Source organism: Eucalyptus grandis, chromosome 8, assembly GCF_016545825.1.
Source record: "Eucalyptus grandis isolate ANBG69807.140 chromosome 8, ASM1654582v1, whole genome shotgun sequence".
NCBI lineage: Eukaryota > Viridiplantae > Streptophyta > Magnoliopsida > Myrtales > Myrtaceae > Eucalyptus > Eucalyptus grandis.
The window spans coordinates 32,864,543-32,887,073 of NC_052619.1; the positions used below are offsets into that span (position 1 = coordinate 32,864,543).

General features: G+C 39.5%; 3 protein-coding genes across 7 annotated transcripts; 2 read left to right on the top strand and 1 right to left on the bottom strand.

The window, feature by feature from the left end:
* Nucleotides 1–1,553: 1,553 nt before the first annotated feature.
* On the bottom strand, nucleotides 1,554–7,400 carry LOC104414118 (protein SDA1 homolog). Its single transcript, XM_010025137.3, has 15 exons — nucleotides 6,922–7,400; nucleotides 6,356–6,532; nucleotides 6,142–6,266; nucleotides 5,920–6,058; nucleotides 5,461–5,610; nucleotides 5,329–5,382; nucleotides 4,567–4,662; nucleotides 4,424–4,483; nucleotides 4,186–4,260; nucleotides 4,057–4,110; nucleotides 3,677–3,778; nucleotides 2,900–3,595; nucleotides 2,644–2,775; nucleotides 2,214–2,321; nucleotides 1,554–2,057 (listed from the first exon to the last, which is right to left on the bottom strand). The coding sequence occupies exons 1-15, from the start codon at nucleotides 7,321–7,323 to the stop codon at nucleotides 1,908–1,910; spliced, it is 2,520 nt and encodes an 839-aa protein (XP_010023439.2). The 5' UTR covers nucleotides 7,324–7,400; the 3' UTR covers nucleotides 1,554–1,907.
* A 635-nt stretch (nucleotides 7,401–8,035) lies between these two features.
* On the top strand, nucleotides 8,036–12,001 carry LOC104414116 (D-cysteine desulfhydrase 2, mitochondrial). Of its 3 annotated transcripts, none has more exons than XM_010025135.3 (7): nucleotides 8,036–8,170; nucleotides 8,606–8,932; nucleotides 9,287–9,329; nucleotides 9,641–9,994; nucleotides 10,382–10,511; nucleotides 10,676–10,849; nucleotides 11,667–12,001. In XM_010025135.3, the coding sequence occupies exons 1-7, from the start codon at nucleotides 8,087–8,089 to the stop codon at nucleotides 11,899–11,901; spliced, it is 1,347 nt and encodes a 448-aa protein (XP_010023437.2). In that variant the 5' UTR covers nucleotides 8,036–8,086; the 3' UTR covers nucleotides 11,902–12,001. The 3 variants fall into 3 exon arrangements, with proteins under 3 accessions (XP_010023437.2, XP_039155093.1, XP_039155094.1); XM_039299159.1 differs by having other exon boundaries at nucleotides 11,483–11,805; XM_039299160.1 differs by having other exon boundaries at nucleotides 11,642–11,805.
* A 4,126-nt stretch (nucleotides 12,002–16,127) lies between these two features.
* Nucleotides 16,128–20,071, top strand: LOC104416959 (D-cysteine desulfhydrase 2, mitochondrial). Of its 3 annotated transcripts, none has more exons than XM_010028289.3 (7): nucleotides 16,128–16,270; nucleotides 16,729–17,055; nucleotides 17,410–17,452; nucleotides 17,763–18,116; nucleotides 18,502–18,631; nucleotides 18,796–18,969; nucleotides 19,760–20,071. In XM_010028289.3, the coding sequence occupies exons 1-7, from the start codon at nucleotides 16,184–16,186 to the stop codon at nucleotides 19,992–19,994; spliced, it is 1,350 nt and encodes a 449-aa protein (XP_010026591.2). In that variant the 5' UTR covers nucleotides 16,128–16,183; the 3' UTR covers nucleotides 19,995–20,071. The 3 variants fall into 3 exon arrangements, with proteins under 3 accessions (XP_010026591.2, XP_039155165.1, XP_039155166.1); XM_039299231.1 differs by having other exon boundaries at nucleotides 19,736–19,869; XM_039299232.1 differs by lacking the exon at nucleotides 16,128–16,270 and having other exon boundaries at nucleotides 16,918–17,055; nucleotides 17,339–18,116.
* The last annotated feature ends 2,460 nt before the right edge of the window (nucleotides 20,072–22,531 follow it).

Here is a 22,531-nt window from a genome sequence, read left to right on the forward strand (position 1 = left end):
GAATCCCATTAATGGAGAGCATCTTTACTATTTAGATCTTAAACCGTTTTAGGAGTCGCCATTAATCATTTTCTTAAGTTGTAGAAAAACTGAAATTCTAGTGTTAGCAGGAAGTAGATTAATCATAGGAGCCAGCGAGTCCAAAAAACCAAATATTTAGGTCAAAGAGTTTGGCTACGCATGTGGGGAGAATTACCAAAAGAATTTCCTAGTTTACATTTACATATAGTATTTTGCTTTTTGGGTTTTGAAAATATGAAAATTTTTCCGCCTACCGTCAAGTGAAATCGCCCAATTCATGATACACAACGACTCGACTCCATCATGCCATTTGTAATTGTTTTCATTTCAAGAAGTGCGCAATGCATTCAAAGCAAGTCCCACACATGAATCCAGTCCATATCGATTAGACATTCAAATGACATTCCAAATTAAATCCAAACAATATGCACAATCCCTATAGACCTCGTGGATATTCTAAATTTGAAGATGATATAATAGTTGCAAATCCGGTCCAACATGCCAAAAAGGCGATTCTAAATCAAATGAGGGAAGAATTCAAATTAACATGTAGATAGATAATCCACATCGTATACAGTATCTTAGGTTTAAAATAACAAGGACAAATCCAATCCCATTAGCAATAAAGTAAAAGTGTTGTAAAAGATTATTATTATTTATGATCGTGAACTTTTAGGTTTATTTACATTTTTTTTTTTTTTTTTTTGATTTATCATAATGAACAGAGACATTGAGCGGAATAAAAATAATAAAAAAATACATGATATAATATAAATATGTGCAACGTTATTACTTTATTCACTAAACAATTAATAAGATATAGCAAAATCTTTAAATTATATATTATATCCTATACAATCATATTCTAATTAAAAATCTAGATAGTCAAACGTAACTCAAATTTACTAGAATTGATTAATCCCATCACGACAACACTCAATTTTAGTATTAGCGTGCTATTTTAACATCTCATGCAATGTTACTACTTTATTCAATTTTATGCGATTCAATAACGACAAAGAGCAATTCAAAACCAGCGTGTAATTTCAAGGCAGCAAATAATTCAGAACATCATATGAGTTGTCATGCGTTTCTGCGTGCTTATTCATGCATTTGGCCTTATTTTATCATAAGCCTAGATAAATAAATAATAATAATAATAATAACAATAAATACCATGTTATTCATCATCATCATATTGCAATCGACATTTAAAGACAAAACCAATCATATTCGGTCAGCCTGCGCGACATCTAACGTGCAAAGCACACAAGTTTATGATTTTTAGTTCATGGCATGATTTCAATGTTAAGATCGCAGAGCAGTTTTCATCAAATCGAGTTTGACTTTTTATTTTTTGGAAAAATACATGTGAAAATAGGCACATACGCGGAGCCTCCATTCACGGACCGACGGCCTCGGGAGACTCCTCCTCGCAGTCCGCAGTCCGTTCGCCCGATACCTTCAGGATGTGAACTATCGTCATACCAAAGAAAACCAATAGAAGAAGGAGAAAACCCAAGTCGTTTCGATCCCGAATTCTCGTCCTAAACTGCAGTGAGTACTGACATGAATGTTAATCAGTTCAGCACTGTCAATAAGGCATCATCCTTCCATTTCATCGCTGAGATAAACTGCTCTTATGCTTAATTTACAGAACACAATCTTCCATTCTAGTTCCATCCTAGGCATCCACTCTAAAGTAACAAAATTGTGACCCGCACAGACAGGCCTAGACTGTCCCTCTCAAATGGGAAGAGAAAATCCCCACATCATGCAACTTAAAAGATAGAGCATAACTACAGAAGGTGAAGAAAAGTTAATACAGCTCTCCACGAGAATTATGATTCCACAATGCGTTTGCATTACTGTCTCGATTCACAAGATCATTTCCACGCTTTCTTCCCACGGAACTGTTTACCAAGTCGCCCTTGTTTCTTCTTTTTGTCCTGGCGAGATCTTTGTACTTTCGCTCTCTTCGCAGCCATAGGCATAACCTTCCTGTGTTCCTTCTGCTTGTTGCTCGAACCACCCGTCTGTCCATCATAGTTAAATCAATGTCATTAAGGTTAAATTACGTGAAGTAGCATCAACTACTTGTCTTTGGGGGAAATGCATTATATTGCAAGTCAAAATATCATTTTGTTGATAAGAGCTGCCAGCTTCCAGGCAGAAGGAATAAAATATCGTACCTTCTTCTGCTTTATGGCAGCTCGAGCTTGGTACTTCCCTCTTTCCTCCCGTCCAGCCTTCACGAGTGCTAATCTTTCCTCTTTACTTAGCTTTTGTTTCACATGAGCCTGAATTCCACAGCACACCATGCTTAAGTAAATAATAAAGAGAGATACAGAAGCACTCCAAATGAAAAAGGACAGAGCAAATTAACACAGTGATAGGAGACGAAAGATTTCATCCAAACAAGATTGCTGCAAGCATTTCACATGAATAACCTTTTCAAGACTATTGGGAGGAATTTTGGCATTTTGAATTCTATCACTTCAAGAAAACTTCATGGAGCAACTATCATCACGATGATAAGTAATGATGTATGCCATTGCTTCCACCGATTGAAACGCAGCTTTTTTAAAGTGCAGACAGTAAACATGAGACCAAACTAAGTACCTCAAGTTTTGCAGGATCCACACGCTTGAAGCTTAGTTGATCAGAACTGGGAACCTTAAAAGGTGACTTCGTTTCCACACCCTTTCCCAACAACCCATGCTTGGTCAAAGCAGCTTTGGCTTCTTTCTTGGCCTGATAAATAACCCGAAGCTTCAGTACTTTCAAAATCAATTGACCTCACCATGTTTAGAAACAGTGAAAAATACTTCTTCAGAAACAACTGGTGCAACAACACATCATAAGCAAATTTCAGTACCTTTAGTTGCTTGATACGTCGGAAGTCCTCATTAGAAAGAATGCCATCAGCCGAATCAGATGAAGGCTGACTCAATTTTGTTTCAGCTAATTTCTTCAAGGCCCTAAGACTTGTTTCAGCAGCATTAATCTGTCCATCAAGATCAGAGAATTTCCTCTTCCTTGTCTCAGAGAATTTAACTCCGGATCCAGTTTTTTCCTCACCACTATTAGTTTCCGAGACAGCATTACCTTCATCATGCACCTCTTCATTATCATCGCCACAATCTGCTTTTGCATCCTCATCATCATGCTCGTCCTCATCTTCATCTAACTCGTCACTGCTTACTTCATCCAAATCTTCAGCAGAAGAGTTATCTTCTTCATGCTCACTGTCACCTTCCAAAGATTCATCATCGCATTCATTATCATCAGCAGATGCGTGGGTTTCTTCGTCATCACTAGTAGCGTTATCATCATCTGACCCACAGGATACAGAAATGTCAATGCCAACACTACCTCCATCGTCACTGTCTTCAGTGTCAATGTCCTCCTCATCACTACCAATGTTATCGTCATCCTCATCATCATCACTATTCTGCAGCAGTTCAACACCAGGAACATCACTGGCAACACTGACTTCACCATATGCCTTTGGTCGTGCCGTTGGGTCACTGGGGCGTCCTCGGTCTTTCTTTACCAGCATTGAGGGACAAAGCTGTGATATGTCAAAGCAGCAATTAAGTGAGACACCCTATAAAACAGTAGTTATAAAACACTGGAGAGAGAGAGAGTATACCTCTCTAAATAAAGAGATAAGAGACCGAGCAGCTGCTGATATTGCCTTCTCATGTGATTTTTTATATAATACAAGATCTTGCAACAAGTCTTCATTCATCAACTAGATGCCATAACAAATATGCCAGTCAGAAGATGGAATCAAAACTGACACGAGTAAGAAAATGGCTCAAAAGTCAAGACGAAAGAAAGGTACTGGGACAATCGTATATTAAATTACTTCCTCCTTGTTCACTTTTTGTGAAGTTGTGAGTGCACATTCTAAGTTCACCAGTAAAGGTGCAAATGAAAGCATCATCATAGAACCAAACAATGCAAAATCAATCCTATCAAGTCTTGAAGAAGAAAATGAATACAGGCAGAGGAAAAAGAGGTAGTTACCAGGGGCATGCGTAGACATATCTCCCTTACGACATTAATTCCAACTGCAATAGCCTGGAAAATGCAATCAAAAGATCAGAACCTTGCAAAATTCATCACATTATGAAGAGGCTAGTCCCAAAAAAGTACCTCAGGACGTGATCGATCGTGTACAAATTGGTTTACTATTTGCTTAAATAGGGGTTCAACTGCATCGGGAGGCACCTACAGAAAACATAATTACTTCAAGAAAACAGAATAATCGACAGGTAACAAGAGCCAGCAAACCAAGTGAATATATTGATTCAGCAATCAGGAGGAAAATGTTGAAGTAAACAGAAAGAGAAAGACAGGGAAGGGGGAGGAAAAAGCAAGCCATCTACACTACCATATCATGACAGGCCTGAACCGCTGCTGCTAGCAAGGTTGTGACATCACGCTGGTGAGGCTGTAACACAAGTAGAAAATAATAAAATCTCCAACACCTAGCAAACAAGAAATGAACCACGCAGTATTTTTCCAAGCACATACCTGAACATACTTTTGGAGAAAAGGATAAAAATTTAACAAAATCAAGTGGTGAAGGCCCACAGTTCGTGCAACTACTTTCAACATCATCATCTTAACCTGCAACATATCAAGGAGACAATAGACACAAGCAAACATTTAGGCTTTAAGCCAATATATAGGGATATTGCACAGAAGAAAACCTTGAAATATTTTAGTGATAAAGTTAGAAATTGATCATAATAAAAGATTTTATTGGCAGCAGTTGTATTTTGGAGCTTAAAATGCTTACCTGAAAAAATCCATCTTGCCCAATGAAAATAGGAATTATACATACTAAATTCAGAATAAAATAAAACAAAAAAACCTTGCTGCTAAAACTTTTAGGGCAGTGAAGAAATTCCTAAAATTATAATGCTCATCTGAGAAATTCTTGCAGATAATTTCCATGTTCCGACACTATGCAAAGAAACTGATTTGGCACAAGATCTGTCTCACCCTCTTACTGGTTTTGTATGAAAACTTCTCATCAAAGTCTAATACCATATTCTTCAAATTGAAATTAAAAGATGAATCATGCCAGCAAATCTCCTAATGTAGCCAGCTATAATGCAGTAAAACCTTAATTTATTGATTTAGAGAAAAAAAAAATCATATTATGCTAAGAGAAGAAGAAGAAATGAAGAAACCTAATCAATCATAAGGAATACTTGTAAAGTTGCTATGGAAAGGCAAACTTCCAGATATGCAATTCAATATCTTCACTAAATAGATAGTAGTACAGACCTCAAAGCGTTCATTGCAAGTCTGAAGGCGTGAGAATAACTTTTCAGCGAACCCCTGAAGACAAGGTGAAAGTGATAAGAATACCAGTATAAGCTAAGGTGCAGAAGCACAAAGACAAAGAAAATGGCAAACCTGGGCATCTTTCAGATGATTAAGGGGTGAATAATAATTTGAAGAGCTCTTTTCTGAAGACAATCGCTGTTGCCTTTTCATGCTTCGCATAGCTCGCTGCAGCTTTGCCTTCTTTTTCTTCTTGCTAGCAGAAGTACCTTTATGGTGTGCCTGAAAGTCAGTTCAAAATGTATACATTAAGATTTTATCCAGTTTAACAATAGAAGCAATTAGTAAATGCAGCTCAACGGCAGCGAAAAGAGATCCTGACCTCTGACATCATATTTACTCGATTAGACATTGGAACTCAAATTCCAACTGGTACTTTTATAATGTAATCTCTTAAAAGTTGGTAGCAATCGCATGTTCAAAAAACTTTCAAGCATGAACATAGGCAATGCAACATTAACTTCTTCGTTGAAAACTTTATCACCAGAGAATGCACAATATGACTATAAGTTTTTTTGAGAATCTACTGACCTTATAGGCAGCTTCCTTACTAACAATAACATGAGGACTTTGATGAGATAATTCATCATCACTGCTTGAAGCATCACTATCCGAATCATCTTCAATCTTCTCATAATCAAGAAGAAATGATAGAGTGGCAATCATGATCCTGATGGTATCAAAGATACAAATGATTTTTTCTGAAGGTGAAGACTACAGAAGATTAATGAGAGACAGGCAAGAGGACACTACCTTGATGCTGGATGAAAGCACGCCGTACATATGGCATTAGCTGTTCTATCGTCAAACCATACCTTTCTTCTGTGAAGCTCACATAGTATAATTAGCGATTGCTTAGCTTTTGTCTCCTCCTCTTGCTACAACAGGACAGTCGCAATTTAGTACACGTAAGCATACCTTGACAAAGTCAAATTCCACAGGCTACAAGAAGATCAGAATTCCAAACCTGTAACAACGAAAACAACACATTCTGAAGCGATCGGTTAGTGGCTTCATTCTTGTGCTTCTGATTCATCTTACGAATGCTGTGAACCACATGTGAGAATGCCAATTTCCTCAAGGCTCTATCCCCCAGCGTCTGCAGCTCCACGAACAAAGCCAGAGTATCTCGTATATCGACCATCTAAGGAGATAAGGGTTACATCAAATCACGTCCCCAAAAGACTATAACTATAAAATGCTACTTTAGCATCAATCAATCAAAAGAAAACCCTAAAATTTAGAGGAATGTCAGGTTTCCGACCATTGCACAATCGCAGTAGACAGAGGCTCAATACTAATTATCCATCTGCACCGACAAAAATTCTCCAGACGCATAAAGAAGCTGAATTGTGAAGGTACATCCTAACAACATCATATGCAAACACGTAAAAAAAAAAAAAAAAAAAAACCCTACATTTCCGAGCGATAACAGCTCCTAGAAATTGACATATGCAACATCGACGAAGAAATGCCAAGTTCCCCACCGATATCAACCAAGACATACGAAATCAATTCCATATCAGGACCGACCTTCCGATTGACGAGCAAGATAAGCGCCTGAGTCACCGTGCACCTGAGACCGGAGGGCAGCGACCTCGCGGAAGAGCGGAGGAACTCGGCGAGCCGCGCCGGGAACTCGGCCAGCTGCTTGGGGTAGAACGGGGCCACATGCGCCAGGAACGAGGCGCGGTCGCCGAGGTCCTTGGCGACGGCGGGGTCGGCGGCGACGCCGCTGATGGAGGCGAAGCTGAGGGCGGCCTGCTGCTCGAAGAGCTCGAGCGAGGACTCGAACTGGCTGCGGACGAGGCCGAGCTCCGTCGCGTACCCCTCGGGGTCGCACTTCATCTTCGACTGGAGCGCCGCCAGGCTCAGCTTCTCGGAGCTCCGGCCGGACGCCGACAGGGCCTCCAGCGAGAGGCGGGCGGACGACATCGCCGGCGGCGCGAACGGAGCTGCCGACTGCCGAGGAGGGAGTCCTTCTTTAAACCCTAGAACCGGAAAAACCCAGGCGGAGGTGCGCTTGCCGTTTTCTTATATGTTCCGTTAATTAATCTACTTTATTAAAAAAAAAATTAAAATGATATTAATATTTTTCTTGAATTTTAATTTAACGTGCAATATCATTTTTCGCAAAGCATAAATTATTTAAAAAATTATCTCTAATTTATAATTGATCGATGAAAATAGTTTTTACTTTTAACCGTTCATTTATTTTTATAAATAATTATTATTAGGAAATATTTTTCAAATCACTTATTTTTTATAAAATTAACAAAACATAAACATTTAATGCATGATTTTGTTTCATCAAACAAGAGAGTTTGGATAAATTCATAAATTTATTGTGAAATGAGTCTCGTACTTCTAATTTATTCAACGGAGTCCCTCTACTTTTCAAAATAAATATAAATCGGTTCTTCACATCACAAATTTACATAATTACGCTATCTTTTCATTCATTTCTCAAATCAAAATGAAAAATAAGTATCTATCCTTTTGTTATTAGTATTTTACATTCTCAAATTTTTATAAAAGTTAAGACAGTTTTCATTTACATATAAATTAAATTATAATAATAAAGGTCGAACCAAAAGTGTTCTCATATATATGCAGACACCGTTTGTAATGACTGAATTTCTCATCTATCCCGTCTTCTCCGAAGCGGACGAGATTGGAGGAGGAACGATTTTCAGACATGAAGCTTCAACAACGTCTACCTCTTCCTCTTCCTGTCTCATGCGGCTTTCGCTCTTCCGCCCATCTTCCTCACACCCTTCAGGTCTCTCTCTCTCTCTTTCTGGGCAGCTGCTTTCCAATGGGAGTTCCTCACCTCTCCTATGAACAAACGTTGCTGCTCGTGTGGATGATTTTGGCGGCGTAACGCTTCTAGACTTGTATTGGGCCGGCGCGTATTGATCAATCTGAGTTCGAGCGCTTCGCTCAACGTACGGTAGTAGTGAGTCTAGTGACTGGGTCGTGAAAAAGGAAGCAGCTTTCTGGGGAACACAAGTCGGAACAGGATCATTTCGGCGCTTTATATCTTTCCTCCGGTCTCGGCTCTTGAATTTTGAGTGTGTTCAGAAACTCCAACCTCGCCGCTAATTGTGGCTAGTAATTATATGTCTACATCGCTTCCGTTGTCGGGTTTTGCTCCGCTAGGAATTGCACCGTATCTTCAAATGTGGTTGAACAAGTTGTTTGATTCGATTGCCAGGGGATTGCTGAAGCCAAACTGGGTTGCGAAGAATTTGTTGCGAAACTCCTTGACCGGAGGTGGACATTGCCCAGCCCGGATACTAGAATCCAGCAGATAGTGTCGGCTCCTAAGCGAATCGAAGAGGAGGATGGGCTGTTGAAGGATAAGTCCTGGTTTAACATTCCGAATCCATTGTTGGGTGATAAAATCACAGACAAGAGCGGTCCGGACTCTTCTTTCTATGTCATCAGGGACGACTTGCTCCATCCTCTAATCAATGGCAACAAAGCGAGGAAGCTGGATGCAGTGCTTCCTCTTCTGGAGGATCACTCGGTGACTGATGTGGTAAGACCCCATTTGCACGACTAAAGATTCACGTTTCTGTTTTTTCAAGTACTGTGTAGCTGGAAGCATCTTCGGAATAATAACCTATTTGATTTTATTCTTGGAGCATAAGATTGTCAATTTGTATCGTAACATGAATACGTTCTGCAGAATTTTGACTAAAGTATCTACAAGTTATCAAGTCAGTTATTCATCATTTATTATGCTTTTGCCGCTAGCCCCGTGCAATTCATTTCCGGGATCATGGGATCCCTCTAAATTAATCTTTGACTTGTCCATTCAGATTCAATCATTTGTTTGACCATGGGGTATGTCCATTCAATTCGCATGACATTCTGCTGGGACATTTTCTAGGTGACATGTGGAGGATGTCAAAGTGCACATGCAGCAGCTGTTGGTATTTTCCTTCTTCTGGAAATAATCACATTTATGTATTCTATGCAAAAAAATATTTCACATCAATACTTGAATTAGACAAGCAAGGAGAAGTAGGGAGAAAAAACACATTGGATTAGCTACATCTGGAATTTCTCGACATTTTTGTGACATGAGTCCCTCACTTTCTGGATCTTCTAAATCTCTGTTGTAAGTCAACTCTTTTGAGACAGTAACAGTGGAAAACAAGTGAAATTAAAGGTAGAATCTTTGATGTTTCTGCAAAAAAAGGTCTATCGCGAGTCATCATTTCCTAACAATGTGCAATTGCAGCTGTTTCATGTGCAGAACGAGGACTAAGATCACATTTGCTTCTAAGAGGAGAGCAGCCTGATATTTTGACTGGATATAACCTGATTTCAACAATGTATGGAAATGTCAAATATGTGCCCAGGTCTGTTTATGCCAATAGAGAAGAAGCTCTAAAGACCTATGCAAGTTCAGTGGCAGGTGGAAATGGATGCGTTCTTTCACTGTCTGATATTCTTGAGGCTCCTTTGACTGAGCAAATTGTTAGCTCTTCCCATCCTATTTCAACTTCAATGGAGGACCAGAGAAGTTTAGGAAACTTCTCAAGGAAGGTCGTAATCATGAATGAAGGAGCAGGAGATTCTATAGCATTATTAGGTAACACATTTGTGGGCATAGACCTTGTGTTTCTGTCTGCATGTTTACTGGGTCCACTAATGTGCTTATCCATTGACACAAGTGTACAATAATTTGTGTTATTGTTGGTAAGAAATGCATCCGGGTTGGACAGTAGTGGCATGCTTGGGGGCTCCTGCATGCTGCAATGATTCATTTAGAAGATATCTGAAGGTGGTTTTTAGGTGCGTAAAATATTTATATTGTTGACATAAGTAGATATTAGTTTGATCAATGACTGCATACTGATTTTTGTTGAGAAAATGAGCGCCAATATGATCATTGTTTTCTTTGGGGGGCTTCAAACCATCATCCTGTCTTCTCTTTCCTTTGTAATTCAGATGATGATACTATTCTATTTTCTCTTAGGCGTCATTCGCTTGGTACATCACTTATCTCAAAGTCACTTGCTCGGAAAAGAGAAAGCCATGAAATTTGTTGTAGATGCTGGTACAGGGACTACGGCTGTTGGTCTAGGACTTGGAGCCATATATTTTGGGTGTGTTTCATCCTGAGTTATTTGTCTATTCTTTTGATCAAGCTAACTATTATGATGATTGCATCAATTTTGAATTACTCAATTTAAACCACACTATTTGCACTTTGCCAAGTTGAGCCTCAATGAATGAGCTCAAGTGGTGACTTATACTTTCCTCTCCACAGGCTCCCCTGGAAAATCACTGCTGTGATGCTGGCCGATACACTTGATAACTACAGAGAAAGGGAGAGAAGGTTGATCTCTGACTTCAAGAGGCATTTCAGATTTGATCTTGATCACACCTTACGTGAAATTGACAGGGGAGCAGTGCACTGGGTGGAACGATATCATCCAAGAAAGTAAGTAAATCTCCCTCTATAACATTTCCATTGGTTGTAGCAGATGCATTGCAACGAGACATATGGATGGTGCACATATTTTAATCCCCTACACCCCACCTTCATTTAGACGTACTTGTGCACTCATAATGCTAAACAAGCTGCCTATCAATTGATCATTCTGGGGTTTTTGCGTTTTTTTCAGTTCTGGATGTGGATGTCCTCATCATGAATTCAGTGCCATCATGCTTTGATTGAACAGTTTATATAAACCTATCGTACAGCATGATGCAAAACTGGGAGTACTTGTTTAAATTAAATGCCTTTTAGCAATGGTTACTGCTTCATTAGGCAAAATAACTGCCTTTTTGTAATCAATATTCAATAGTTGTTGTCTTGTCAACTTTATAGACTGCTTCGTTTAGTATAACATGGTAATTGACATTTAAATCAGCAGCCATGTATCCATTGACTTTCACTCCATTAGTCAACACCTTAGTTTGACCAATGTCAACATCATCTTCATGTTTTCAGAAGACACTACTGTTTTAAGAAGACACTTCTTTTTATTTTTTTTGGTCGAATGGAAGACACTACTTTAGACATAGCTTTTTTAGGAAATCTTCTTGTGACAGTGTATTTGTATCTGCAAAGTCATATGCACATTATTCTTTCTGGCTAAACCATTTCTTAATCAACATTGGCGGATCATAAACTCAAACCATGTCAAAGCTATTCCTCACATACAGTGCTGATGGCCCATATCCAGATTTTGCTGTAAGACTTTCTTGGGCGAAAACTGATACTTTGCAGATCTTGATGGTAACTGTCTTCATAGATTCGGCAATGTAATTAAAGGTGAAGTAGAAGTATGCCAGGAGATTACCCGGCAAACTGGTATTCTCGTGGATCCAGTTTATACTTTGGCAGCTTGGGAGCTGGCAAGTTTGCTTAGCGAAAAGGAAGCAAGAGGTGACGCTGAGGTTGTGATGCTTCACACTGGTGGCACTCTCAGCATGTTTGGACTAGCACAAAGATATAAGTCCTATTTTCAGATGCTGAAAGATAGGTAGTTGAGCTGTTGAATAGTAAAACATGGGTTGTAATTGTGCAATTGTCCTCCCTAGTCTGGAAATCATTCTTCTCATGGAAAGGTGAAAGCTTGATGGCGAAGTGTCAATGCATATTTTATGAAAGTTTCGTCGAAATATCTCACTATTAATGTGAATTGGTCGCATCTAATGTGGTTAATAATAGAAATGAAAAGTATTAATGCTGCTGTTGAGCAGGCCTGAGAAAAATCAGGCAAAGCACATGCCTGACAAGCACATAAAATGAAGTGAGTATATGCTGCTTAAGCCTTGAAGAGGAAAAAAAGAAGTGAGCATACAGAATCATCATTGGAGAATCCACTGTAACCCCTCTGGTGTATAGTCATAGAATCAGCCATGGAAAGGTGAAAGCTTGATGGCAAAGTGTCAGTGCACACACTTCCATTCCTCAAACTTTTGCTTGAAAATTATTTTCTTTGTATGCGCTTCATTTTGCTTGTGTATACTTCCAGTGGCATTTTATGAAAGTTTAGTCAAAATATCTCACTATTAATGTGAATAGGTATACGCTGCTTTTAATGCCCTCTGGTTAGTCATAACAGAAATGTGAAAAAGTGATGGCAAATAATTTGCTGCTGTTGAGCAGGCGTTTAATGTGGTTAATAATAGAAATGAAAATAAAAAGGCCTGATAAAAATCAGGCAAAGCACATGCCTGACAAGCGCATAAAATGAAGTGAGTATATGCTGCTTAAGCCTTGAAGAGGAAAAAAGAAGAAGTGAGCATACAGAATCATTATTGGAGAACCCACTGTAGCCCATCTGGTGTATAGTCATTGAAGCACTCATGATTCATGGAAGCGAGCATACATATTTTGGAGAATCCACCGACACACGGTCTTGCTTTGTTATTGATAAAACTGCAAAGTCCGATGTATATTCGATCGAGTCTTGTTGTTCATGGAAGCAAGTATACACGACTTTGCTCCCTGCTATCTATAAGGATGTTGAGTTTTTAAGGTAGCAAGCCTCTCCTGGCTTAGAAATTGGTGGGGTCGTTGCAGCTCATGTTTGGGAAGAGAGATGATAAGAGAGCACTGCATAGCCTTTCCCCGGACCCGAGTGACCATTTTTCTTTAGTCCCAGATTGGAGTTCGCGCATCGACGCAAATGCAGACCACGAAGATGAACGAGTAACCTGAAGTTACTGTGTATGAACCCTTTATTCGGCACGACGGATGCAAGAAATTCGGTTACAAAGAGTTGCAGATCAACACCACCGGTTTAAACAAGCCTCCTCGTTACCTCTTTCTTAAGGAAATTGTTTCTCGTTTCAACCAAAAACAATGCTTCTCATTATTATAATAAGCGCAGTTGAAACTTGACATTCTTGACTTTAGCCAAAAAAAAAAAAAAAAAACTTTACATTCTTGATCACAGTGTTGCACGGTCTAACTTATACCCATAAAGAAATTTTGCATAAAGAACTGGTGGGGGACCCGACATATAATTGAACTCTTAAAAAGCTGAGGGCGGCCTGCTACTCGAAGAACTCGAGCGAGGACTCGAACTGGCTGCGGACGAGGCCGAGCTCCGTCGCGTACCCCTCGGGGTCGCACTTCATCTTCGACTGGAGCGCCGTCAGGCTCAGCTTCTCGGAGCTCCGGCCGGACGCCGACAAGGCCTCCAGCGAGAGGCGTGCGGACGACATCGCCGGCGGCGCGAACGGAGCTGCCGACTGCCAAGGAGGGAGTCCTTCTAAAAACCCTAGAGCCGGAAAACCCCGGGCAGGGTGCGCTTGCCCTTTTCTTATACGTTCCGTTAATTAATCTACTTTATTAAAAATAGGAAAAAGACCATCAAAAACCCCAAACTTTACCCAAAGTTACAAATTTGCTCCAAACTTTTTTTTTGTGACACGAAAAATCCCAAACTTTACAAAGTGACACATTTCTGCAGTTAAGAGCATTTTCGTCTTATTCTTTCGTTTTTTCTTATTCTTTTTCTTTTTCTTTTTTTTCTTCTTCCCTCCATCGGCCCCGGAGAGGGAAGCTTGCGCCGCGAGGGGCTGCCCTCGCCGGCGTCCGTGAGGGTCGCCCTTGCACAGGGCCGACGTCGGCAGGCCTCCCTCGCCGATCGGCGAGACACCCCTCGCGGCGTCTCGCGAGGCCGCCCTCGCCCGACGCAGTGAGAGCGGCTCTCGCCGGCCCCGCGAGGTGGCCCTCGCTTAGGACACCAGCCGGCGGAGGGAAGAAAGAAAAAAAAAAGAAAAAGAAAAAGCTTTTAAAAGTAAAAAAGACCAAAATGCCCATATGATTTAGGGTAAATGTGTTACACAATGAAAGTTCAAGGTTTTTGTGTCACAAATGAAAGATCAGGGTAAATGTGTCACAATTAGTAAATTTCGGGGTTTTTCATGTCACAAAAAAAGTTTTGGGTAAATTTGTTACTTTAGGCAAAGTTTAGGGTTTTTGGTGGTTTTTCCCTTAAAAATATTTAAAAAGTGACATTAATATTTTTCTTAAATTTTAATTTAACGTGCAATATCATTTTTCAGTACAATTCTCTTTGTTTCGCAAAGCATAAATTATTTTAAAAAATTCTCTTAAATAATTGATCAATGAAAAAAATTACTTTTAATTGTTCATTTATTTTTATAAGTAATTATTACTAGAAAAATATTTTTCAAATCATTTATTTTTTATAAAATTAACAAAATATAAACATTTAATACAAGATTTTGTTTGATCAAATGAGAGAGTTAGGATAAATTCATAAATTCATCATGAAATGACTCCCATACTTCTAATTTATTCAACAAAGTCCTCTACTTTTCAAAATAAAGATAAATCGGTTCTTCATATCACAAATTTACATAATTATGCTATCTTTTCATTCATTTCTCAAATCAAAATGAAAATTAAGTATCTATCATTTTATTATTAGTATTTTACATTCTTGAATTTTTATAAAAGTCTTTTTTGTCGATCCAACTTTACTCTATTCTAACTTTTACTTTCTTAGACTTTTGTCCTCGCCTCCTTACGGGGCGTGGGAGTTGAAACCCACACTTAAAATTAAATTGTCCCACCCCCACCTCCCCCCTTTCATGTTAGAAGAGTGGCGGCAAACCCCAGTGATTTTTATTTTATTAATAAAAGTTAAGATGGTTTCTATTTACATATAAATTAAATTATAATCTTGATGATGATAATAATAAAAGTAGAACCAAAAGTGTTCTCATGTATATGCAGACAGCATTTGTAATGACCTATGAAACACGAACACATTGCAGGTGCTTCTGTGTCGTGTCCGACACTCGACACGCTCGACACGCTGGTCACACGTATCGAATTTTTCGACACGTGGTCAACTTTTCTCGACACGCGTGTCCGGGAAGACAATGGAGGGTGGAGGCGAGGGCGAGGGAGAAGAGACAAGGTCACGAGTGACAGCGAGCTCGCCACGACGAGAGACAACCAGAGAAAGAGCAAAGACTGAGGTAAAGGCCACCACTCTATGATGCTACGATGGATCGACAACGAGGCTACAACTGCGAGGGAGAAAGGGCCAGAGGCAAGGCGGTGAACGATTGTGATGAGGACCGAGAGCAAGTAGAAATCGATAGGAAGAGGAGAGAAAGGGAGTTGTGGGGCGAGGAGGAGGAGGAGAAGGAGGGCGTTGGCTAGGGTTTTTGAGAAGGAAACTCAAAAAGAACGAAAATGGGATTTGGCATGATTTTTCATGTTGGAGGGAGGGAGGGGGAAGTGGTGGGGTAGGGAAAGAAAAGTGAAATAAATTTAGGAGTAGGGGAAAGAGACGAGGGAAAGAAGGGAGTGGGTTTTGGGGGTGGACCCCAAGGGGACTTTTTTTTTAATCAGAAAAATAAATGAATTAGATTAAAAAGATTTCGAAAAATAAAAGTATTAAATGTTGAATGATGATAAATTTTGGTGATCATGTATTTATTTAAATAAGTTGATTCTAATTTATTGTTAGTTATTAATTTCATCAATAATTTTTGTTAAAGTTAAAAACGTATTTCCAAACATGTATACGCATTAATTATGAATATGTCTTTTGAATGGATTTATTAATATTATTAATGTAAATTTATTGTAAACTCTTTTTTAATTAATTAATTATTTATAAATTTGAATTAAATTAATTAATGTATTGAAATTTTTATTTTTATAAAATGACGTGTCCTAGTATCGCGGCTAAGCAGTAGCTAATGACTGAATTTCTCCACATCTATTCCGTCTTCTCCGAAGCGCACGAAATTGGAGGAACGATTTTCAGGCATGAAGCTGCAGCAACGTCTACCTCTTCCTCTTCCTATCTCATGCGGCTTTCGCTCTGCTTCCGCCCATCTTCCTCACACCCCTCAGGTCTCTCTCTCTCTCTCTCTCTCTCTCTCTCTCTCTCTCTCTGTGAGCAACTGCTTTCCAATGGGAGTTCCTCACCTCTCCGTTGAACAAACGTAGCTGGTCGTGCGGATGATTTTGGCGGCGTAACGCTTCTAGACTGTATTGGGTCGGCGCGTATTGATCAATCTGAGTTCGAGCGCTTCGCTCAACGTACAGTAGTAGTGAGTCTAGTGACTGGGTCGTGAAAAAGGAAGCAGCTTTCTGGGGAACACTAGTCGGAACTGGATCATTTCGGTGCTTTATATCTTTCCTCCGGTCTCGGCTCTTGAATTTTGAGTGTGTTCAGAAACTCCAACCTCGCCGCTAATTGTGGGTAGTAATTATATGTCTGCATCGCTTCCGTTGTCGGGTTTTGCTCCGCTAGGAATTGCACCCTATCTTCAAATGTGATTGAACAAGTTCTTTGACTCGGTCGCCAGGGGATTGCTGAAGCCAAACTGGCTTGCGAAGAATTTGTTGCGAAACTCCTTGACCGGAGGTGGACGTTGCGCAACCCGGATACTAGAATCCAGCAGATAGTGTCGGCTCCTAAGCGAATCGAAGACGAGGATGGGCCGTTGAAGGATAAGTCCTGGTTTAACATTCCGAATCCTTTGTTGGGTGATAAAATCACAGACAAGAGCGGTCCGGACTCTTCTTTCTATGTCATCAGGGACGACTTGCTCCATCCTCTAATCAATGGCAACAAAGCGAGGAAGCTGGACGCAGTGCTTCCTCTTCTGGAGGATCACTCGGTGACTGATGTGGTAAGACCCCATTTACACGACTAAAGATCCATGTTTCTGTTTTTTCAAGTACTGTGTAGCTGGAAGCGTCTTCGGAATAATAATCTATTTGATTCTATTCTTGGAGCATAAGATTCTCAATTTGTATCATAACATGAATACGTTCTGCAGAATTTTGACTAAAGTATCTACAAGTTATCAAGTCAGTTATTCATCATTTATTATGCTTTTGCCGCTAGCCTCGTGCAATTCATTTCCGGGATCGTGGGATCCCTCTAAATTAATCTTTGACTTGTCCATTCAGATTCAATCATTTGTTTGACCATGGAGTATGTCCATTCAATTCGCATGACATTCTGCTGGGACATTTTCTAGGTGACATGTGGAGGATGTCAAAGTGCACATGCAGCAGCTGTTGGTATTTTCCTTCTTCTGGAAATAATCACATTTATGTATTCTATGCAAAAAAATATTTCACATCAATACTTGAATTAGACAAGCAAGGAGAAGTAGGGAGAAAAAACACATTGGGTTAGCTACATCTGGAATTTCTTGACATTTTTGTGACATGAGTCCCTCACTTTCTGGATCTTCTAAATCTATGTTGTAAGTCAACTCTTTTGAGACAGTAACAGTGGAAAACAAGTGAAATTAAAGGTAGAATCTTTGATGTTTCTGCAAAAAAGGTCTATCGTGAGTCATCATATCTTAACGATGTGCAATGGCAGCTGTTTCATGTGCAGAACGAGGACTAAGATCACATTTGCTTCTAAGAGGAGAGCAGCCTGATATTTTGACTGGATATAACCTGATTTCAACAATGTATGGAAATGTCAAATATGTGCCCAGGTCTGTTTATGCCAATAGAGAAGAAACTCTAAAGACCCATGCAAGTTCAGTGGCAGGTGGAAATGGATGCGTTCTTTCACTGTCTGATATTCTTGAGGCTCCTTTGACTGAGCAAATTGTTAGCTCTTCCCATCCTATTTCAACTTCAATGGATGACCAGAGAAGTTTAGGAAACTTCTCAAGGAAGGTCGTAATCATGAATGAAGGAGCAGGAGATTCTATAGCATTATTAGGTAACACCTTTGTGGGCATAGACCTTGTGTTTCTGTCTGCATGTTTACTGGGTCCACTAATGTGCTTATCCATTGACACAAGCGTACAATAATTTGTGTTATTGTTGGTAAGAGATGCATCCGGGTTGGACAGTAGTGGCATGATTGGGGGCTCCTGCATGCTGCAATGATTCATTTAAAAGATATCTGAAGGTGGTTTTTAGGTGCGTAAAATATTATATTGTTGATGTAAGTAGATATTAGTTTGCTCAATGAGTGCATCCTGATTTTGTCAAGAAAATGCGTGCCAATATGATCATTGTTTTCTTTGGGGGGCTTCAAACCATCATCCTGTCTTCTCTTTCCTTTGTAATTCAGATGATGATACTATTCTATTTTCTCTTAGGCGTCATTCGCTTGGTACATCACTTATCTCAAAGTCACTTGCTCGGAAAAGAGAAAACCATGAAATTTGTTGTAGATGCTGGTACAGGGACTACGGCTGTTGGTCTAGGACTTGGAGCCATATATTTTGGGTGTGTTTCATCCTGAGTTATTTGTCTATTCTTTTGATCAAGCTAACTATTATGATGATTGCATCAATTTTGAATTACTCAATTTAAACCACACTATTTGCACTTTGCCAAGTTGAGCCTCAATGAATGAGCTCAAGTGGTGACTTTTACTTTCCTCTCCATAGGCTCCCCTGGAAAATCACTGCTGTGATGCTGGCTGATACACTTGATAACTACAGAGAAAGGGAGAGGAGGTTGATCTCTGACTTCAAGAGGCATTTCAGATTTGATCTTGATCACGCCTTACGTGAAATTGACAGGGGAGCGGTGCACTGGGTGGAACGATATCATCCAAGAAAGTAAGTAAATCTCCCTCTATAACATTTCCATTGGTTGTAGCAGATGCATTGCAATGAGACATATGGATAGTGCGCATATTTCAATCCCCTACACCCTACCTTCATTTAGATGTACTTGTGCACTCGTAATGGTAAACAAGCTCATAATTTGCTTTGCCTATCAATTGATCATTCTGGGGATTTTGCCTTTTTTTCAGTTCTGGATGTGGATGTCCTCATCATGAATTCAGTGCCATAATGCTTTGATTGAACAGTTTATATAAACCTATCGTACAGCATGATACAAAACTGAGAGTCCTTGTTTAAATTAAATGCCTTTTAGCAATGGTTACTGCTTCCTTAGGCAAAATAACTGCCTTTTTTTAATCAATATTCAATAGTTGTTGTCTTGTCAACTTTATAGGCTGTTTCGTTTAGTATAATATGGTAATTGACATTTAAATCAGCAGCCATGTATCCATTGACTTTCACTCCATTAGTCAACACCTTAGTTTGACCAATGTCAACATCATCTTCATGTTTTCAGAAGACACTACTGTTTTAAGAAGACACTTCTTTTTATTTTTTTGGTCAAATGGAAGACACTACTTTAGACATAGCTTTTTTAGGAAATCTTCTTGTGACAATGTATTTGTATCTGCAAAGTCATATGCAGATTATTCTTTCTGGCTAAACCATGTCATAGCTATTCCTCACATACAGTGCTGATGACCCATATCCAGATTTTGCTGTAAGACTTTCTTGGGCGAAAACTGATACTTTGCAGATCTTGATGTAACTGTCTTCATAGATTCGGCAATGTAATTAAAGGTGAAGTAGAAGTATGCCAGGAGATTACCCGGCAAACCGGTATTCTCGTGGATCCAGTTTATACTTTGGCAGCTTGGGAGCTGGCAAGTTTGCTTAGTGAAAAGGAAGCAAGAGGTGACGCAGAGGTCGTGATGCTCCACACTGGTGGCACGCTCGGCATGTTTGGACTAGCACAAAGATATAAGTCCTATTTTCAGATGCTGAAAGATAGGTAGTTGAGCTGTTGAATAGTAAAACATGGGTTGTAATTGTGCAATTGTCCTCCCTAGTCTGGAAATCATTCTTCTCATGGCAAGGTGAAAGCTTGATGGCGAAGTGTCAATGCATATTTTATGAAAGTTTCGTCGAAATATTAATGTGAATTGGTCGCATCTAATGTGGTTAATAATAGAAATGAAAAGTATAATTGCTGCTGTTGAGCAGGCCTGATAAAAATCAGGCAAAGCACATGCCTGACAAGCACATAAAATGAAGTGAGTATACGCTGCTTAAGCCTTGAAAAGGAAAAAAAGAAGTGAGCATACAGAATCATTATTGGACAATCCACTGTAACCCCTCCGGTGTATAGTCATTGAATCAGGCCATGGAAAGGTGAAAGCTCGATGGCAAAGTGTCAATGCATACACTTCGATTCCTCAAACTTTTGCTGGAAAAATTATTTTCTTTGTATGCACTTCATTTTGCATGTGTATACTTCCAGTGGCATTTTATGAAAGTTTCGTCAAAATATCTCACTATTAATGTGAATAGGTCGCATTTAATGTGGTTAATAATAGAAATGAAAAGTATAATTGCTGCTGTTGAGCAGGCCTGATAAAAATCAGGCAAAGCACTTGCCTGACAAGCACATAAAATGAAGTGAGTATATGCTGCTTAAGCCTTGAAGAGGAAAAAAGAAGAAGTGAGCATACAGAATCATTATTGGAGAACCCACTGTAGCCCCTCTGGTGTATAGTCATTGAAGCAGTCATGATTCATGGAAGCGAGCATACACATTTTGGAGAATCCACCGACACACGGTCCTGCTTTGTTATTGATAAAACTGCAAAGTCCGATGTATATTCGATCGAGTCTTGTTGTTCATGGAAGCAAATATACACGACTTTGCTCCCTGCTATCTATAAGGATGTTGAATTTTAAGGTTAGCAAGCCTCTCCTGGCTTAGAAATTGGTGGGGTCGTTGCAGCTCATGTTTGGGAAGAGAGATGATAGGAAAGCACTGCATAGCCTTTCCCCGGACCCGAGTGACCATTTTTCTTTAGTCCCAGATTGGAGTTCGCGCAACGACGCAAATGCAGACCACGAAGATGAACGAGTAACCTGAAGTTACTATGTATGAACCCTTTATTCAGCACGACGGATGCAAGAAATTCGGATACAAAGAATTGCAGATCAACACCACCGGTTTAAACAAGCCTCCTCGTTACCTCTCTCTTAAGGAAATCGTTTCTCGTTTCAACCAAAAGCAATGCTTCTCATTATTATAATAAGCGCAGTTGAAACTTGACATTCTTGATCACAGTGTTGCACGGTCTAACTTAGACCCATAAAGAAAAATTGTATAAAGAACTGGTGGGGGACCCGACATATAATTGAACTCTTAAAAAGCAACCTAGAACTCTACACCCAGCTAGAAAAATAAAATAAAATAAATAAAATTAGTGCCTCTTTCTTCAATTCCCAACATGCTTAAATTGCATTACGATTCGCCACAGTAACAGAGCTAAGGGGAAGCAGGACGTGCTGACTCACGCACCAAACGAGATTCAATTCAATTTTGCTTCTAATGGGTCGAACACCCACTATAAATATTTATATCATATATACACACTTAAATAATTGAAAAGATAGATGGTAAATACCCTTTTGACCCAGGAATTGAGGTAATAAAGTAACAATAAAAATGACAAATAAAATATAAAAAATAAATAAGTGGGCCTCCTGAGAACAGGGGGGAAGCAAATGGGGATGGTCCCGAATGGTTCTTGTGCTTGCAAAACACTAAAGAAAAAAGGAGGAAAGAAGAGTTGGCACATCCTTTTTGAACTTGTCTTATTAGGCATAAGGGAGACCTGATGTGGCAAATGTACGAGTGCTTGGAGCCCAAAATGGAGGATGTGCTGGTTCAGAAAGGGGAGCGCCTCAAGTGTCTTTCCCTCTCTGCCATGTCTCTGGCTCATGTTGGTTTTGGTGGACATCTTCAAGTGACCAGACAAATATTCTCCTGTCCTAAAAGAGAATGGGAAAGGGAATGAATGGGGAGAGATGGTGAGAGCAAACAGTAAACAAAAACTACAGAGTCAGTACACTCTGCGGGTGAGCACTAGAGAGTGAATGGGATGGGAAAGTGGTGGTCTGGGAGCTTTTTTTAGGATCAGAGGAGGCTTTTTGCTTTTGTGACATGCTTGTAACTGTTTCCCTGTTTTTTAGTCTTATTTGTTAGGTTCCAATGCTAATTGTTCTCAAAGTGTGGCACATTGAATTGGCCAAAAATGAATGTGCTTGGTAATGTCCTTGATCTGCATGTAAACCTTTTGGTGAAGTATCTGCTAACCTCATATGTGATTCTATCAAACTGACTTTAGTGGATGGCTAGTGCCATATTATGCATTGGTGTGTCTGAAGAGTTGTCAATAAATGAATTTATACTCCTCCAAATTATTATCCTACCTAGTTGAAATAACATTCACTAAAAACCTTAAATAAATGAGGCATAAGTCAACCAACTATATTAATTGCTTTAGGTCATGGA

Bases quoted from the DNA above. Each gene is read 5' to 3' on its own strand.
- LOC104414118 (XM_010025137.3), bottom strand. From the start codon at position 7,323: ATGTCGTCCGCCCGCCTCTCGCTGGAGGCCCTGTCGGCGTCCGGCCGG. The intron at 6,533-6,921 runs GTCGGTCCTGAT...TTATCTCCTTAG, and splicing joins TCTTGCTCGTCAATCGGAAG to ATGGTCGATATACGAGATAC. The intron at 2,322-2,643 runs GTACTTAGTTTG...TGTGGAATTCAG, and splicing joins TGGATCCTGCAAAACTTGAG to GCTCATGTGAAACAAAAGCT.
- LOC104414116 (XM_010025135.3), top strand. From the start codon at position 8,087: ATGAAGCTTCAACAACGTCTACCTCTTCCTCTTCCTGTCTCATGCGGC. The intron at 9,330-9,640 runs GTATTTTCCTTC...GTGCAATTGCAG, and splicing joins TGCACATGCAGCAGCTGTTG to CTGTTTCATGTGCAGAACGA. The intron at 9,995-10,381 runs GTAACACATTTG...ATTTTCTCTTAG, and splicing joins AGATTCTATAGCATTATTAG to GCGTCATTCGCTTGGTACAT.
- LOC104416959 (XM_010028289.3), top strand. From the start codon at position 16,184: ATGAAGCTGCAGCAACGTCTACCTCTTCCTCTTCCTATCTCATGCGGC. The intron at 18,632-18,795 runs GTGTGTTTCATC...TCCTCTCCATAG, and splicing joins CTTGGAGCCATATATTTTGG to GCTCCCCTGGAAAATCACTG. The intron at 18,970-19,759 runs GTAAGTAAATCT...CTGTCTTCATAG, and splicing joins GAACGATATCATCCAAGAAA to ATTCGGCAATGTAATTAAAG.